Source organism: Sarcophilus harrisii, chromosome 6 (assembly GCF_902635505.1).
Source record: "Sarcophilus harrisii chromosome 6, mSarHar1.11, whole genome shotgun sequence".
In the NCBI taxonomy this organism is placed as follows: domain Eukaryota; kingdom Metazoa; phylum Chordata; class Mammalia; order Dasyuromorphia; family Dasyuridae; genus Sarcophilus; species Sarcophilus harrisii.
Genome location: NC_045431.1, coordinates 76,415,869 through 76,435,848, shown reverse-complemented (window position 1 = coordinate 76,435,848; position 19,980 = coordinate 76,415,869). Strand labels below are relative to the sequence as shown.

The 19,980-nt window shown below is 35.2% G+C and overlaps 1 protein-coding gene across 2 annotated transcripts in view; it reads right to left on the bottom strand.

The window, feature by feature from the left end:
- Positions 1-19,980, bottom strand: part of FAM160A1 (family with sequence similarity 160 member A1) — a 360,515-nt gene that overhangs the window by 147,164 nt on the left and 193,371 nt on the right. For both annotated transcript variants that reach the window (XM_023505946.2, XM_023505947.2), the window contains one exon: positions 11,456-11,686. In XM_023505946.2, coding sequence (XP_023361714.1) covers positions 11,456-11,560 — 105 coding nt within the window. In that variant the 5' untranslated portion in view covers positions 11,561-11,686. The remainder of the gene's footprint in view (positions 1-11,455; positions 11,687-19,980) is intronic.

Genomic DNA, 19,980 nt, shown 5'->3' with positions numbered 1-19,980 from the left:
CCATAGTAGAACATCTTTCAAAATTAGAAATAATGTTCTCAGACTCTGCCACTGCTTTACCAACTAAGTTTATGTAATATTCTTCAATACTGTGTGATGCCTCAGGAAATAAGGAGATCCACAGAGAGGGAGAGGGAAAAACCAATTGATAAATTAATCAAAATACACATAATTATTGATAAAGTCCCCTGTCTTACATAGGCATGGTTTGTGATGCCCCAAAACAATTACAATAGTAGCATCAAAGATTATTGATCACAGATTACCAGAACAGACATGCTATTAACAACAACAACAACAGAAATTTAAATACTGTGAGAACTAATAAAATGTGAAAGAGACACAACGTGAGCACATACTGTTAGAAAGTGACACAAAAGACTTTCTGGTCATGGAATTGTCACAAACCTTCAATTCACACACACAAAAATACAATATCTGCAAAGCACAATAAAGAGAAGCTCAATAAGACAAGATATGCCAGAAAATAGTCCCAAATCTAGAATCAAAAAGTCTGGAGTTTGAGTCTCTCTTGTCTATTTCCTTTTATTACCTTGAACAAGTCCCTTAATCTCCCTTCAAAAGACCCGAAATCCTGAGGACCTCAGTTTCCTCATCTATAAAATAATGATCTCCAAAGTTTTTTTAGTCCTAAGACCTCAGTTTCCTCATCTATAAAATAATAAGCTCCTAAAACCTCTGTTTCCTCATCTACAAAATAATAATCTCTTAAAACCTCAGTTTCCTCATCTATAAAATAATAATCTCCAAAATTCTTTTTTAGTCCTAAAACCTCAGTTTCCTCATCTGTAAAATAATAATCTCAAAGTTTTTTTAGTCCTAAAACCTCAGTTTCCTCATCTATAAAATAATAATCTCCAAGGTTTTGTTAGTTCTAAATTGCATAAATCAAGCTTGGAAAACCCCTTGATCAAAAAGAGTGTTAATGTTCAATACTAGCCTTTTCTTTGAGCTACTAAAGACTAATTAAAACTAATTAGAAGTAAAAGGGCAAGAGAGTACACTCAAATTATTATTTTTTCCTCCCTGCTTCAATTCCTCCAGGTTATTATAAAAGGCATATTTATAAGCATCAAAGCCTGGAAAGGAAGGGGGGGAGAATGCAGAGTGAGAACAGGTCCCAGGAGGTCTTGACCCAGAGTAATGGTGTTGCCCCTCAATTATTACCTCACCTATCTCTCCTTCAAAGAGGAGGAGAAAGTCAATAGAAGAATCAAGAACAGAATAGCAATCTATCAAAAGATCAAATCATTCCAGCAGAGCAATGATAAAAGAACTTTTGTAGGTTGGTACAGTGGGAAAGCGGCAGCTAGGTGGTGCCATAATGCACAGAGTGCTGGGTCTGCCATCCAGACCATCCAATTTATCTGCCTTTTTGGTCTCGGCTGGATCATCATCCCCATTCTAACCCCCGTTCAAAGAAGGACCCAGAGTTCCATCGGGGGCCCCTTTCTCTATTTTTCTTAGTTATTTCATAGGACTTAGCTAGAAAGGATTTAGAGGTCTTCCAGTTGTGGTTGTTCTAGTTGTTTAAAACCTGTCTGATTCCTTGTGATCCTATTTAGAGCTTTCTTGGCAAAGATACTGGATTTTGTTTACCATTTCTTTCTCTAACTCATTTTAAAGATGGGGAAACTGAGGCAAACAGGGTTAAGTGACTTGCCCAGGGTCACACTACTAATAATTTCTGAGGCTGGATTTGAACTTGTGAAGATGAATTTTTCAACATCCATTGAGGTATCTAACTGATGGGGGGCCACCTAGTTCAACCCCTTAATTTAAGATTAGGAAATAGGTCCATAAATTTTAAGTGATTTACCCAAGGTCACTTGGAATTCAAATCCAAGGTATCAGCCTAGGAAACAATGCTCTTTCCAAAGTAGCAGGGGTCTTCTCACCAGCAAGATGGGTTCCGTGATTTTCTCTATAGAGTTAATCCAATTTATTAGAGATTTATAGTCTCTCTCCTGAGCTCTAGTCCCAAATCAATAACCTAATATAGGATATCCATAGTTGGTTATATCCAAGGAGATGTTCTATAGGCAACTCCAACTGAGTAATGAAAAATGAAAATCATAACTTTTCCTCCTAAATTCAGCCTTCCTCCAAATTTAGACAATTCCATGGAGGGCACCACCATCTTTGAGTGGTCCTGGTTTGAAATTTCAGGGTCCGACTTGACTTTTTCTTACAATCAGTTGTTAAACCTTCTCAATTCTACCTCCATTTCTACCCTTCTCTATGCTGTCTATATTCAAAGCAGGGAAGGGAACAAAAGCATTTATGTAGTATCCACAACAAGTCAGGAATTGTCCTAAGTATTTACAGACATAATCTCATTTGATTCTTACAATGACCTTAGGAAGTAGATGTTAGTATCCCCATTTATAGTAGAGGAAACTAAGATAGGTAGGTTGAATTACTTGCTTATGGACACATTATCTGGGGCCATATATGACCTCAAATCTTCTGGACTCCAGGCTGTGCACCTAACTTCCTTATTCACAAGGCTCACCTGGTCCATCTCTCAACTATTGCAACAACTTTCTATTTATTTAGACTCTTGGCTTCCAATCTGTCTCCTTTATGATTCATCCTCCTCCTAACTGCCAAAATAATCTCCCAAAGTCCAAGTCTAACCATATCAATTAATCAATAAACATTTATTAGACACCAGGCACCATGCTAACTACAAGAATTGTGTTATTGTTCCACCCTGTTTAAAAAAAAAATGAAATTCTAATTCCCTAGCTTGAAACTGAATTCTAACTTAGATTCAAACTACCAGGCTTATTTCACATGAATCCCTTTCACACCAAACAGGTCTAATTTCTGTTCCCTAAGTTGGATATGTCATCTCCCACTTCCTCGCCTTTGCACAAGTTGTTTTCCATTCCTGGATGAACTTCCCTCTTCAACTTCAACTGAGAACTCCTGGTTTCACCCAATAAATAAGTATAACTTTGAAATTTGCAAATAAAGTAGATAAAATCTCCATATCCTTTCCTTTAAAGATTTCTCAGTGAGGGATGTATCCTAAGAAGGTTAAAGACAAAAAAAAAAGTCCGCAAATACACCAGAATATTTTATAACAGCACTATTTGTGATAGCTGGAAACAAAATTGATGCTCATTAAATGGGAAATGACTAAGTAACTAACTGTAATGGAATATTACTGTGCTGGGTGAAATGATGGGCCTGATGAATAGAGAAGTATGGAGAGATTTACACACATGGATGCAAAGTGAAGGAAACAGCACCGAGAAAACAATAAATAACTAAAACAATAAATAACTAAAAATAAAAAATGTAAAATTATTAAAAATTCATCTGACTCTAAAGAAGAGATATAAGAAAAAACCTCATCCATTCCTTTGTAGAGACAGGATATCTATGGAAATAAAAATGCATATAATGTCAGATTTTTTTCCAAGGTATTGATATGTTTTACTGGCAATGTTGTGAAGCAGGTCTTGGTAGTTTAAAAAATATTGTTATTTCCATTATATAAATAAGGAATCTGAAACTCAGGGAGGCTGGTGACTTGCCCGCTGCTGAAAAGAGTCAGAGCTGGACCTCAATCATTGGTGTTAGGACATTGAGGCTGCTACATTTAATTCAGTCTAGAAACTATTGATTGCACCTTTTAGGTACTTGGCACAGTGCTATTGGGAGGAATGCACTTAGTAACCCTGCGTGAAATGTTATTAGCAAAGACTTAAAAAAAATTTTTTTAAACATCAACAAATAGAATTTTATAGGCAGGGGGAGAGGGGGAAGTCTTATTCTTTTAAAGCAGGGGTTTTTAACCTAATTTTTTCTTTTACAAAGGTGGTTTTGGCAGCCTAGTGAATTCTATGGACTCCTCAGAACATCAGCTTTATTGCCTATAGTCCCAATTGAAAGAAATGCTAAGTTTCAATTAAAGATTAATGAAAATAAAGATGTTATATTTTTTCTCCATTCGAGTTCAAACACTCTCCCTGAAATTTATCCATGAACCTCTAATTTAAAAGCATTCTCTTTCATCCATCAACAATTCTTTATTAAGTGTGCACACAGTGCCAGTGCCAAGAAATATAACAATAAAAAAGAAACAGTCCCTGTCTCTGAGGAGTTTATAATCTGCTAGGGGAGATAATACATACATCAGCATGTGCATATATATAATATGTAGATATTATATATGTATAGGTCTGTATATATATATATTATTGACATATTTTAGCATACATGATACAATATAATTTTAAAGCAATAAATATTTCATATGTATTATCATTATACATAATACAACTACTTTATTAATTTTAGATATTTAATAACATATTACATAATTGTGATATATAATACAAATAACAATATATATTGTGCTATACTTATATAACATACTTATATATTACATATTAACATATATGCATAGGATTACAAAGGAAACCAATTATATTGAAAGTTATAAAAATATGAAGGGGAAAAAATTCATGAGGTCTCAGTTAAGAATCCCTGATCTAGTACAATCTGTATTTTTTCATATGAGGAAAGTTGGACCTTAGGACGGAAAAAACTTATTCATGATTTCATGATTATACTGAATGTAAAGTAGAATGGCCAAGTAGAACCCAGGTGCTTTGACCCAAGTTCACAAGAGCCTGTTCCCCAGGTTCCAGGTCAGCATCCTTCTATCACAAGGGCCTGTTCCCCAGGTTCCAGAATCAGCATCCCCCTATATTGATGAAACAAACTGGAACATTGAGAAATAGTACATCCGTGACAAAATAAAACAAAACTTTCTTTCATATGTGACAATAGGGAAGCAATTTAACAAATTAATTAACTCGGTTTACGTGAGCAAGAGTGAAACTTGGGAAGTAAAACTGAATCTCCAATGCCAGAAAGATAGAAACCTCTACAAAGGAACAACTGTTCACTTTATTTCAAATAAACAACATAAGAAACAATGGCCTAGTCCAATCAGGGAATCCACATTTCTCAATTGCTCTACGAAAAAAAAAATCCACAGCACAGGAAAAGAAGGAATTAAAATTAACTGAAAGTCTTGAACTAATGGAAAATAAAAGTAAAAGGCTGTCCTATAATCCTACAGAGGCTTTTTATTTTTCTGTTTTTATCTAGACCTTTTGATTTCTTTGGTGTGGGAAATTCCTGCTGCAGAAACCCCCTTCATTGATACAGATTTCTAACTCTTCTGTAATTTATAATGTCTTTGTTGCTGAGATATTAAAAAGACTTGTCCATGGTAAGACAGTGAGTCAGTCTCCAATTCTAAATTTATGGTCCTATCTATCAGAGAAAGATTGAAGTGGTTTTCTAGCCTCCTAGCCAGAAAGTATACTGCCTCTCAGTACTGTGCTAGGAAACTTAAAAAATTTCCAGGTCCCATAGCAACCGAGAAGTGTTCTTAGCCATCATAGCTTTGGAGTTTTCTACAACTTTGGCACCATTTGGGCCTAGAATTAATTTCCTGGTCCAATACATGCTCAGTCATGAAAGTGAACTCAGGAATATGCTTAAGCAAGCTAAATTAAGCAAGAAGATTAAGGAAGATGGCTCACATTCCCACGCTGATAAATGTTCTAAGGTTACAAACAAGCAATTTTCAGAAGAAGAAATCAAAACTATCAAAAGTCATATTTTTAAAATGATCTAATTCACTATATGTTAGGAAGACACATATTAAAATGATTTACCACCTCATACCTATCAGAATGGCTAACAAGACAGAAAGGAAAATGATAAATGTTAGTGAGCTTGTGAAAAAATAGGTACACTAACGCATCACTGGTCAAGTTGTAAATTGGTCCAATCATTCATTCTGGAAAATAATTTGGAACTATACCCAAAAGCTATAAAGTTGTGAATATTCTTTGACCTAGCATACCGCTATTAGGTCTGCATCTCAAAGGGAACAAAGAAAAGATAAAAGGATCTATATGTACAAAATTATTTATTCTGTGGTGGCAAAGAATTGGAAATTGAGGGATTGTCATCAATTGGGGAATGGCTGAACAAGTGGCAACATACGATTGGGATAAAATACTAATTTGCTACAGAAAACTATAAGCATGGTGGTTTCAGAAAATATGAACCAATGCAAAGTGAAATAAGCAGAACCAAAAGAACACTGTACACAGTCCCAGAAACAGTGTGAAGATGAACACCTATGAAAGACTTAACTGGTCTGATTAATATAATGATGCAAGAGAATTCCAAAGATCTCATGAAGAAAAATGTTACTTGCCTCCAGAGAGAGAACTGATGAACTCTAAATGCAAAATGAAGCATACTTTTTCACTTTCTTTATTATTTTGTTTTTTGCAGTATGGCTAATACAAAAAATATTTTTTATTACTTCATATGTATAACGGACATCCTGTTGCTTGCCTTCTCAATGGGGGAGTGACCAAAGGAAGGGGAAAACTTTAGAAATGAAATGTTAAAAATGGTGAATAATTTAAAAAAAAACCAACAGAAAGATGTTATAAAAAAAAAAGAAAGAAAGAAAAGTGTGCTAGATTAAAACAAGCAAACACCACCAACAAAAAAGATGCCTCAGCCACTCAAGCTTTGAGTTTAAAGTATTTCTGGTAGCAAATATCAAGTGTATTATTACTTATTTATTGTCCTCCAAAAGGAACTGACAAATATATAAATCAATTTGAACATCTGAAATTATATAGCACCACAAAGAGCAATAAATGTAGGCCTTAGACATGGCTATACACAAATCTCTTATCTTTATGATCACTTAATTACTATTAATCATCATTATTACAGAATATCAAAATTGAAAAATATTGCAGTTACTGGCTAATCCAAACTATACTCAGAAAAGAATTCCCAATATGATATATACCAAAGCAGTTCTCCAGTCTCTTCTTGAAATGAAAAGGAATTTACTACCTGCTGATTCAGGCTCATTTCACCCTTAGATAGCTCTAAATTGTTCTAAAATTCATCTCTGCACCAAGCCTAAATTTGATACGTTTTATTGTACATCCACGTTAGCTGACATTTATATCATACTTTAAAGCAATGTACATTCATCAACCCATTTGATCTTCAAATAACCATTTGAGAAAGATGTTATTATCTCTTATTTACAAATAAGGAAACTGAGGCTCAAGGAAATCAAGTGACAGGATCATATCTACTAAATATCTAAGGATTCAAAGAAACTGTTTGGTGATAGTATCAGTAATAGACACTGCTGTCTAATATCTCTTGTGAATCCTATTGATATATCAACAATACCTCAAGGGAAGGAAAGGAAGGGAGGAAGAGAAGGAGGGAAGGAAGAAGTTAGGGAGGGAAGGAGAGAAGGAAGAAGTTAGGGAGGGAAGGAGGGGAGAAAAGAAGGGAGGGAGAAAGGAAAGGAAGGAAGGAGGAAAGAAAGGGAAGGAGGGAGGGAGGAAAGAAAGGGAAGGAGGGAGGGAAGAAGGAGTTCATATGAGGCTATTTAAATCCCTGGCAAATGCTCTTCAGTAACATGAATGTATAGGTTATAGACAAATCAACAAATCAACAGACAAATCTCCTTCTTTTCCCTCAATTGCAGAACCTTCCCCACCTCTCCCACACTCCATCCAAAAGCCATCATTCAGAAAATTTTGATCCCAGCTTTCCTAATATTGGGATCTCTGCAGGAAAGATCTATCTGCTTTTTTCTCTCCTAGCTAAACCCTATACACATCCTATAAGTTTTGACTTAAGGGTCACTTCTTTCAGGTTTCTTTCCTTGACCACTGGAACCAACCACAATCTCTCTTCTGAAACCCTAGCCCTGTATGTATAGCACTTAGCTAGCAATCATAACTATATAGCATATTTTGTATTAATTGCTTTGCTTCGTTATTGAATGTTTATGGCTGGCTAGCTTTTGTCTGTCAGCCAGTCAACAGGCATTTATGTGCTTATTTCCAGTTAAGCTTCAGTATCCTAAGGAGCAAGTACTAAATATCCTACTTTTTTAGACCCTTCTGCCCAATACAACAAAAAATACTATTATCACTAAATTATAATAAATCTAAATCTGGAAGGGAAGGGACCTCAAAGGCCATCCAATTCAACTCCTTCACTTTACAGAAAAGTAAACTTAGAACCAGCAAGATAAAATGACTTACCCAGAATGACATGACTAATCAGTTTTAGAGTTAGAATTTGAACTCACCATCTGACTCCAAAGGCAGTGCTCCTTTTGCTATGCTATTCCATTTCCCTTAATGTTTCTATTCAGTAAATATTTGCTGATGAAATACTCAACTTGTCCCTTCTAAGCCAGTAGTTCTTAACCCAAGGTCTTAAGAGAGTTCAAATTTCAATGGATTAATTAATTTGAGTGGGAAAAAATTACATGTTTATTGGAAAATGAATTACTGCTTTTGTAATTTTTTATATTTTCATTTTGAAGGTGATGTTATTTGCCAACAGCTCTTGACTCCTGACTCTTAACTAATTGCATTAATGGTTGGACCACAGACATAAATAATCTACAGTGATAGATAATCCTAAAATCATTTCCAAAGCATGATGAAAAGAACATTACATTATTTTTTAATTTGCATTCCTAATCCTAGTTTGTTTGTTTGCTAGTTTTTCCTGGGGTAAAGTTGAAAATTTGAATATACCAGAAAAATGGGGGGAGATGAGCAATCCAAAAGATTCCTCAGCTTTAGAAAAATCAGACCTATGACTCATAACTTGCCTTGGACTAGGCATGGGGTTGATTATCTACATAATTTAATCAAGAGGTGACTTAACATTTTATAGAAGAGAAATGGAAAGAAAAGAAATTACTAGATCTTCTCCATTCCAAACCATATCAGTAGGTTGCTGAAAAGGAAAAAGGATTAAATGAGAAATAGATATAGATACAGGAAGAAAAGAGGAAGAAATGAACATCACAGCCAGTCTGCATGAGTAAAGAGGGGAAAAGATACTTTCACCTTAGAATACCCAGGTAATTACAGTTAAAGACTGAGTTCTTTGGGGGATTTTCTTTTGAAAATTTGCTTTAAAAACTACCTCAGTTCTCCATTTCCTTTTGCTGAAATAGATGTGCCCTCAATTTCCTGAGCAAAGCAGTTAGAATTTGACAGTAAAAAGCCAGGCAGAGCTGCTAAGGTACAAGAAATACTGGCGGTCTTTCTCCAGATACTGGCAAGAAGCTGGAGTGTAGAAAATGCTCAGAAACAGGATGGATTCTGCTCATTTTTTTGATCTAAATTGTGTCCCCTGTAATTGCTGTGATTTGCAGGCTCAATGCTTTCTTTCCCTCACATGCTGTTTCCGGCACACAGGAAGGTGCCTAGGCAGTCATTAAAAACCAGTCTCATAAATAGCCACTTACCAACTCACCTGGGGAGAATAATGCTGGACAAGTAGTAAAGGAAACCAATTTTATTTATTTTATTCCTGCGTGCTCTCTGTGGAAAGGGTGGGCTGGTAAATTTTCTGAATGCACAACCCTTAATTATTCAAACAAATGCTCTGCAGATCATCCCAAATAGATAAGCCAAAAATTCATCCATCTGTCTTTGTAATGTAGACATTACATCCATATCCTTAGCTAACTGATACCTAACTTAAACCTACTCCCACACACCGAGACCTGTTGTTCAAGACTTAGGATGAGGTTGAGATTTTCATTCATTCATGTCTGACTTTTTGTGACCCCTTGGACCATTCTGTCCAAGGGGCTTTCTTGGCAAATTTACTGAAATGGTCTGATATATCCTCCAATCGATTAAACAGCGTTTGAGTGACCTGCCCAGGATCATGTAACTAATAAGTATCTGAGGTCAGATTTCAACTCACCTCTTCCTACTTCCAGGCCCAGTATCCTATCCATAATGGCCCTATTTTTCTCCAAACAAAGTTTTCCTATGTGTGAACTTGAGGTTGGGATATATAAGAAGAAGAAAAAGGAAGCATCTGATGTCTATGAAAAGGTGAGAAGTAATGTACAAGCTTCCTCATTTTTGCTTTTCACAAGAGCTAACATTTTACTCAAGAATGATTTTACAATTTTTGTCTTCTTTCAAGGTTCATCTCAGACACCTCTATGAGTCTCCCTTGATTCCTCCAGCTTCCTCCTTTTCCTCTACAAAATTTCCCAAAATATTTTGTCTGATGCTCTCCTTTGCATTTTATTACAATTCTGTGTATGTATTTATGGTCCCTTACCACAACTAAAATGTAAGACAGTAAGGTGATACAAGAATTAAGTGCTCCACTTGAAGTCAGGATGAGCTGGGATTTTCACTAGCTGCATGACACTGGGGAAGTCACGTAAGCTTTCTCAGCTTCAGTTTTCTCATCCATAAAATGGGGATGGATAACAATAACATCCACTTCAAAGGGTTGTAGTAAAGATCAAATGAGATAACATGTGAAGTCCTTTAAAGTCTTAGGAAAAGACTCATTTTTTATCTATACACCCCTAACACATTGCTTTTCACAGAGCAGATCTACAATAAATATTTGCTAAATAGAACTAAGATCACCTATCTTGCCCCCTAAGTACTAGACTTGAAATCAAGAACACCTGGACTCAGCTCTGAGCAGCAATACTCATTAGCTGCAATCCTTTCTCTGAGCCTCATTTTTCAATCTGTAATTTTTTTAAACTGGGAATACTGGTATATAGATTCCATGGAGCAGCTCTAAAAACAAAGATGGTACCTGGCTCTACAGCCTATCTGATCTTAGAGCACTGCCTAAGGCAATGGGAGTTTGAAGGAAATGAATGAAGGGTCACAGAGTCCATTATGTGTTGGAGTCAAGTCATGAGTCCAGGTTTTTTTCACTTTCACTTTCATCATGAAACACTGCTGTCCCCCTCCACAAATTAGTAATAATAATTTATTGCTGTTCAGTCTTTGTGACCCTATTTAGGGTTTTCTTGGCAAAGATGCTGGAATGTCATGTCATTTTCTTCTCCAGCTCATTTTACAAATGGGGAAACTGAGGCAAAAAAGGTTAAGTAAATTGTCCAGTGTCACACAGCTAGTGAGTGTCTGAAGATATATTTAAATTCAAGTCTTCCTGACTTCAAGTTTGGCACTTTATTTTGTCACCTAGATGCCCCAAGTTAATAATAGCTACATTATTTCACAAAGTTGCTACAAACATCCAATAAGATGATATATGGAAAATGTTTTGCTAGTCATTAGTACTAGGTAAGAGTAGACTACCACTATTTTTGTTTTCCTTTTCGTTTGCCCTAGAGGTTATTATGAGAGAGAGAGAAAAAGGAGAAAATTCAATTCTTTGCCAACTTTGAAACGAATGGCTCCATTTGTAAGCCTAGTTCTATGATATACAAGCATAAGAGAGATCTAGGTTCCATTATGTAGAACCCTATAGCTATTTCAGCTAGCAAGGATATACAGTTTTTCCTTAAAAATATTATTACCTGTGCCCAGTGATTTTTAAATACTATCATGCATGTTTCTGGGTCAACTCCCTGCAGGCTGACAGCCTGCTGGATTTTGCTGCCCCTGGCAACCGATGACATCATCAACCTTCCCAAGGTTCAATGTTCCTAAGTCATATTTAATTTTCGGTGAAAGCTTGGAGTGTCATCGCTGAGATTCAAGTGTCACATTGGAAGAGACGTCTCTCCACATCTGTCACTTGCAGAAACCTGGAATGACAATAATAAAAATGCATCTCATTATGTTCTGTCAACCAAAATTTGACCCCACCACCACACTGAACTGGAAGTTCCAGTTTCTAAGTAGAGTGGCTCAAATTGCAAAGAATAAACAGATCAGTCATAAAAAAAAAAAAAAAAAAAAGAGTGTGTGTCATTTTTAGTCAGTTCTTAACATTTCCTACTTGAAACAAAAAAAAAAAAAAAAAAAAAAAAAATGGAATGATGATGATGTGTCCCTGGATCTGAATCTATATTGGACTAGAATTAGGAAGGAAGGAAGGAAGGAAGGAAGGAAGGAAGGAAGGAAGGAAGGAAGGAAGGAAGGAAGGAAGGAAGGAAGGAAGGAAGGAAGGAAGAAACAACAACAAATGAGAAGTGCTATGGCTCGGTGATTAGAGGGGCAGCCTTGGAATTAGGAAAACCTGGGTTCAAGTCTCATTTTTTAACACATATTGACAGGGAAAATTATTCCTGATCAATATTCTTTCTCCTGGTCCTTAAATGTTCTGTCTTTAAACTTACTTTATATTTACTTTTTTTTCCTTCTCAATAATATCTTATTTTTCGAATTATATGTAAAGATCATTTTCAAAATTCATTTTTGTAAGATTTTGAGTTCCAAATTTTTTCTCTGTCTCTCCTTTACCTCCCCCATTCTCAAGAAAGCAAACAATCTGATATAGGTAATATGTGTGCAATCATTTTAAACACATTTTCATATTAGTCATATTATAAAAGAAAGATCAAAATAAAAGGGAAAAACAATGAGAAAAAAACAAAAAGTGAAGAGTATACTTTAATCAAGAGTATGCATTCAGTCTCCATAATTCTTTCTCTGGATATGGATGGCATTTTCCATCCAAAGTCTATTGGAATTTTCTTGAATCACTGTATTGTTGACAAGAGTCAAGTTGATCATCACACAATCTTACAATTACTGTGTACTATGTTCTCCTGGTTCTGCTCACTTCACTCATCACCAATTCACATAAATCTTTCCAGGCTTTCTAAAATCAGCCTGTTCATCATTTTTTAAAATTTAATTTATTTTTTTTCCTTTTTTTTAATTAAAGCTTTTTATTCAAAACATATGGAGAGATAATTTTTCAACATTGACCCTTGCATAGCCTTGTGTTCCAAAATTTCCCCTTCTTCCCCCTACCCCCCCCCCCCATGGCAAGCAATCCAATATATGTTATACACATCAAAATATATGTTAAACCCAACATATGTAAACATACTTATAAAATTATCTTCCTGCATAAGAAAAATCAGATCAAAAAGGAAAGAAAATGAGTAAGAAAACAAAATGCAAGTGGATAATAACAAAAAAAGTAAGAATGTCATGTCAGTTCTCACAGTCCTCTCTCTGGGTGTAGATGGCTCTCTTCACCACAAGATCATTGGAACTGGCTTCAATCATCTCATTATTAAAGAGAGCCACGTCTATCAGAATTGATCATTGTATAATCTTCTTGTTGCCATGTACAATGATCTCCTGGTTTTGCTCATTTCCCTTAGCATCAGTTCATGTAAGTCTTTCCAAGCCTCTCTGAAATAATCCTGCTGAATGTTTCTTACAGAACAGTGATATTCCATAACATTCGTATACTTATTCAGTCATTCCCCAACTGATGGACATCCACTCAGTTTCCAGTTTCTGGCTACCACAAAAAGGGCTGCCACAAACATGTTTGCACATGTGGATCCCTTTCCCTCCTTTAAAATCTCTTTAGGATACAAGTCCAGTAGAAACACTGCTGGGTTAAAGGTTCAATCTGTTCATCATTTTGTATAGCACAATAATATTCCATTACATCCATATACCATAATTTATTCAGTCACTCCCCAAGTGGTTTTCCATTTCCTTGTCATCACAAAAAAACCCAAACAACCTTTTTTGCATATGTGGCTCCTTTCCCCTCTTTTATGACCTCTTTGGGACTTTGCATTTACTTTGAACAACAAAACATCTTGTATTAGTTAATCTGTGTACACCTTGCTTCCCTCTAGTAAAAAGTAAGCTTCTTGAGGGCAGGGATTGTTTATATTTTGTCTTTGTCTAACATTTAGTGCCTGAGATAATAGAAAAAAAGAACTAGCCTCTGCATTTCTATAAGTATCATTTATTTCTCAGATAAGAAATTCCCACTACTAAAGCAGTTGCCACTTTCTGCAACTTATAAAAGAAAGCTTCAAAGAGTTTCAGTGGCACAGCTAGCTAGCTTGTATCAGAGGCAAAACTTCAATCTACCCTGCTCTGTGTTGTATCCAACCCCCTCTCATCATTTGTTAGGCAATTACTATGTGGTAATTATATTATACTGCTCACCATGAATTGTTGCGAAGTGTTTTATAAAGTGTGATTAATGTTAGGGACTAGGATGAATACCAACCTAGTGACTCTGTGAATAGAGCACTGGACCTGGAGTCAGGAGGACAGAAATTCAAATCTGGCCCTATATACTTACTAGCTCAATGACTCAATTAAATCATGTTTGCTTCCGTTTCCTCATCTGCAAAATGAGCTGGAGAAAGAAATGGCAAGTCACTCTAGTATCTTTGCCAAGAAAACCCCAAATGTTGAACATCGATGAAATGACTCCACTACAACAAATCAGGATCATCATCAATGGCGGCACAGATTTATTAAACACTACTTTACTTAAATTAATTAATTTAAATTAAATAAATAAAGTATTTAATGCTTTATTGGGTCCAATACTTTATCTTTTTTTTTTATAACAACTTTTTATTGACAGAACTTATGCCAGGGTAATTTTTTTTACAACATTATCCCCTGTACTCACTTCTGTTCCGATTTTTGCCCTCCCACCCTCCACCCCCTCCCCTAGATGGAAAGCAGTCCTATATATGTTGAATATGTCATAGTATATCCTGGATACAATATATGTGTGCAGAACCAAACAGTTTTCTTGTTGCACAGGGAGAATTGGATTCAGAAGGTAAAAATAATCTGGGAAGAAAAACAAAAATGCAAACAGTTTACATTCATTTCCCAGTGTTTTTTCTTTGGGTGTAGCTGCTTCTGTCCATCGTTGATCAATTGGTCCAATACTTTATCAATGAATTTCAGAGCACAGTTAAAGGACTCAGCAGCTATCAACTGCAGTCAATGACACTGCAAATTCTAAGAAAACTTGCAAATCAAAGAAATGATTCCTGAAAACTGAATGGATGTCCATCAGTTGGAGAATGGCTGAATAAATTGTGGTATATGAATATTATGGAATATTACTGTTCTGTAAGAAATGACCAACAGGACAATTTCAGAAAGGCCTGGAGAGACTTACACGAACTGATGCTGAGTGAAATGAGCAGGACCAAGAGATCATTATATACTTCAACAACAATACTATATGATGACCAGTTCTGATGGACCTGGCCATCCTCAGCAATGAGATCAACCAAATCATTTCCAATGGAGCAGTAATGAACTGAACCAGCTACGCCCAGAGAAAGAACTCTGGGAGATGACCATTACATTGAATTCCCAATCCCTATATTTATGCACACCTGCATTTTTGATTTCCTTCACAAGCTAATTGTACAATATTTCAGAGTCTGATTCTTTTTGTACAGCAAAATAACATTTTGGTCATGTATACTTATATTTTAATATATTTAACATCTACTGGTCATCCTGCCATCTAGGGGAGAGGGTGGGGAGGTAAAGAGGTGAAAAATTGGAACAAGAGGTTTGGCAATTGTTAATGCTGTAAAATTACCCATGCATATAACCTGTAAATAAAAGGCTATTAAATAAAAAATAAAAAAAATAAAAAAATAAAAAAAAATGACTCCTGAATAAAATAGGAATTCAGGAGGCTCCACTTTCTACGCCAAAGAAAAGCAAGCAAAAAGTAGCCAAACTAAAGAATTTTTGTTATAATGGACTTAGCAGATGAAATAGAAAGACATGCTGGCTGGCACACATGGAGAAGGAGAGAGAGAGAGAACAAGATAACAACAGTGGAACGTAGACTATTGTGACTAGTCCTCATGGTGTCAGTGACATAAAAAGCCAGACTGATAGTAAGCTATCCAAGCTACAAACTACCCAATAAATAAGTGCTCATCTAGGCTTTGATTGAAGATGAACTTACTATCTCCTGAGGCGGCTTAATTCATTTTTGAAGGGCTCTAATTGTTAAGCAGTTATTTCCTTCCATCAAGCACAAATTTGCCTCTATCCAAAAAGTGAAAGCAAATCCAAAAGCAGGAAAACCAGGACAGATTTTGCATAAGCTCAGTGAGGCTTTTATAAAGTTTTAAAATAGTGTGAGTCACATTTTTTAAAAACTTGGAGCTATTTGGAGAGACCCCCTAGAAAAGCAACTATAGAAAAATAATTATAGGAAGTTGAAATATAAGACCCATGAGATAGGCTTAAAGAATTCAAGCCAGCAAAAAATAAATAAATAAATAAACAATTTGAGAGTGTCTGAGTACACAAAGCGAAGGCAGGCACTGCTTGGTCATTCATCTCCAGAGATAGCAAAACAGGGAAAATAGGCCTTACCTGCCAATTTAGCCTAAGCAAAAGGAATAATTTTATGGCAACAAATGGAATTCCATTTTAGAAGTGGTTATCACAGAAGTGGTAAAATATGCAAGACAAAAAACCAAAGTGTCTTTAGTATTCAACACTGCAGGGATTACAGTCTTTACATTTACAGGAAGTGGACTAAGGGAGGTGACAAATTGGGAGAATGAGTTTGTTATGTTTGCTGAACTGCCCCCCCTCCCCCTTTATACTTGGTTACAAGAGTTGGCTTACTAGGTAAAGAGATATTCAGAAACGAAGGTAATATTCTTGATGGAGAGCTGATAGATTCACTCTGTTTAATGAGGTATATATATTTTTGGAAATGGTCAATACAGAAATTTGTTTTGCTTGACTATGCATATCTGTTACAAGAATTTTCTTTTCTTTTTTTTTCTCAAAGGATTTGAGAATGAAAAGAAGAGAAAATAGATTTTTCTCCAATAGGGGGAAAAACCATTATTATAAAAAAGGTATGTAAGTGCTTCTAAAACCAAAGGATGCCAACAACAATGGAACATTTAGAAAAAAAAAAAAAAAAGCATGAGATAGATTAAATGCACCAATTTGCTTTTCTTTGAGAAGGCTAAAAAGGAGAGAATGATGTAGAAACATCAATGGCAAAAAGATACTTTCCCATTTTGAGAAAGGACAGTGTAAATTTAAAGAACTAGAGATATAATTAAAGTGAAAGAAATGTAGAAAAGTATAACTTTCAAAAGTAATAATTTAACATATAAAGTAACTTCCAATGGACCTACTGCTACAGTATATTTACAGTCAGAATGTGTCTGTTACCACTAAGGTCACCAACGATTTGAATTTTTATTATAAGATCACAGAATCATAGAACTGTATCGAGAGAGGACCTTAAATGTCCTTTAGTCTAACACTGGAGAGGCTAAGTGATTTGTCTACTCAAAAGGTAAGTGGAAGAGCTGGGATTCAAATGGAAGGAAGGGAAAGAAGCAAGCATTTATTAAATGCCTAATATGTTTTAATCAATAAGTAAATATTGACTATATGAAAAGTATTGTGCTAAGTTCTATGCATATAAAAAAGAGGCAAAAGACAGACTAATTTCAAGCTTACAACCTAATGGAGCAGTTTACATCAAGCGATGTGTTAATTGCTTTAAAAATATTATCTCATTTGATTGTTACAATAATCCAATGAAGTAGATTCTAAGATCACCTCCATTTTATAGTTGAGGAAGCCTAGAGTTACACAGCTAATAATCATTTAAGGCTGGATTCGAATCTAAGTCCAGTATTCTAACCACTATAGCATCTAGCTTGCTGCCCATGATTCTAAATCCACTCTTCTCTTTCCATTCCAACATAATATTCCAGAACTGGCAGTCACAAAGTATATTCAAAAGAAAATTGGTATTGTGGAGATAAGTTTCCACAAAGGCAAGAAACTCAGGATTTATTGAAAGGATTAACCAAAAGATACCAACATTTAATTTTTATATTTCAGGGAAAAAAAAAAAACTGGAAAGAAATTAATTGATGCACAGTGAAACTGGTAGAACCAGGAGAATATTGTACACAATAACATGAATGTCTTACATATTCTCAGCAATATAATCCTTAAAAAATTTCACTATTTAAGTTTCTGGTGAAGACTTGAAAGATATGTAATTGCTGCAAACATTTTTATAATGGAAACAATACTGTGTCATTTCTGACTTGTGGTCTTTTATCAGGTTTTACTGTTTACACAGCGGTGTCAAATTCAGAAAACACTATGTGTCCAATATAGCACCCACAAATAAATCTCTTTTTTTTTTTTAACAAAGAAAAATAGTTTAGTAAAAGCAACCAAAAGATTAACTTCAGCTGACAGTGCATGTGTTGCTCTATATCTGTAGTCCCCCACCTATCTAAGAAAATGAAAGGCTATCTTTATCTTTTGTAAGTATTTTTCATTTATTTTTTTAATTACATGTAAAAGCAATTTTTAAATTTATTTTTTAAATTTTGAATTCTATATTCTCTCCCTTCCTCTCCTACCCCTACATTGAGAAGGCAAGCAACTTGATATAGGTTAAAATGTGCAGGCATGCAATACATATTAGTCATGCTGTGAAAAAAACACAGAAACCCCCACCCCCACCCCCACCACCAACACCGCTATATACATCCCCCAAAAAGAAAAGGAAAAAATGCCTTAAGTCTCCATTAATTCTTTCTCTGGAGACAGATAGCATTTTGCATCATGAGTCCTTCAGAATTGTGTTGCTAAGAATATCTAAGACATTCGTAGTTGATCATTGTATAAAATTACTATTATTGTATATAACGTTCTCCTGGTTCTGCTTATTTCACTGTGGATGTAAGTCTTTCCATGTTTGAAAACATCTTGCTTATTATTTCTTGGAATACTATTGTGTTATAAGAAATGATGAATAGGCTGATTTCAGAAAAATCAGAAAAAAAATCTGAACTGATGCAAAGTGAAGTGAGTAGAATCAGGAAAACATTGTACATATTAACAGTACCATTATATGAAATAACAAGCACTATCATATTCCAAGCCTTCTGATCTTTTAATGTATAAGATGCTAAATCTTGTCTTATCCTGACTGTGGCACTACAATATATGATAATAGGTAATTTAAAAATATGATGTCTAAAAATACATTTATTCCATTTTATTTGTAATATGCACCATAAATATAATATACCCAAGTAAACTTGAAGGTTTTATTATTTTAATCATGATGAAAAAGGAAACCATGTCTACCATCTGGAATATACTGATTTGCCTTAGAGATCAACTAGAAAACACATTCCTTTCCAGCACTAGAATTCTAAGATTCTTCCTCAAAGGTTCCTTCTGAGGCTTAAAATAGATTTTTAAAAATCCTCAACTTTCCAGATAATGTCCAATGTCTATCAATCACTAGGTTACATATACTCTATAAGACTAGCTAAGAAAATACCTAAAGACCTCACACAATTATGGTTGGCAGAAAAGGTCCCACATACTCAATCCTGAAGAAAAAAATAATAGAGATAAATATGGAGAAGTATCTAAACTGGAACGTATGGAGAAGAGGGATAACCAGAGACTCTACAAATTAAAATGATGGTAAAAAAGACAAAGGCATAAAGATAGAGATCAAAGAGCTGGATATTTTCCACTTTCTGTTTTATTCCCATCTTATCAAAGCATTAAAGCACTGACATATCTCTAGGGTAATATAAAACTGAAAGAAAATGACTGATTCTCCATATTTATGAGAGATTTATGGGAACATATTTCCTTGAACATCAAATTTTCCAATATATTTTCTATATTCTGCTGTTACCAGCCTTTGTCTCTTTTTTGTTTCCTTTTTTGCAGTCATTCTGGGACTTCCATTTAACTCCCAGGAAGATCACATCTGTAATTCTCAAGGAAAGTCCCGAAAAATCAAAGCCAAGCCAAGGCAAGCCGGAAAAACAACAACAACAACAACAACAACAAAATGGAATAATAAGAGGAGATTGCAATACATATATACATACATATATATATATATATATATATACACACACACACATATATATACAGAGAGAGAGAGAGAGAGAGAGAGAGAGAGAGAGAGAGAGAAGGGGGAAGGGAGAGAGGGAAGGAGAGAGGAAAGGAGAGAGGGGAAAGGGAGAGGGGCAGGATGTCCTCCTAGAAGGGAACTAAGAGGTCATCCTGTCCAATCCTCTCATTT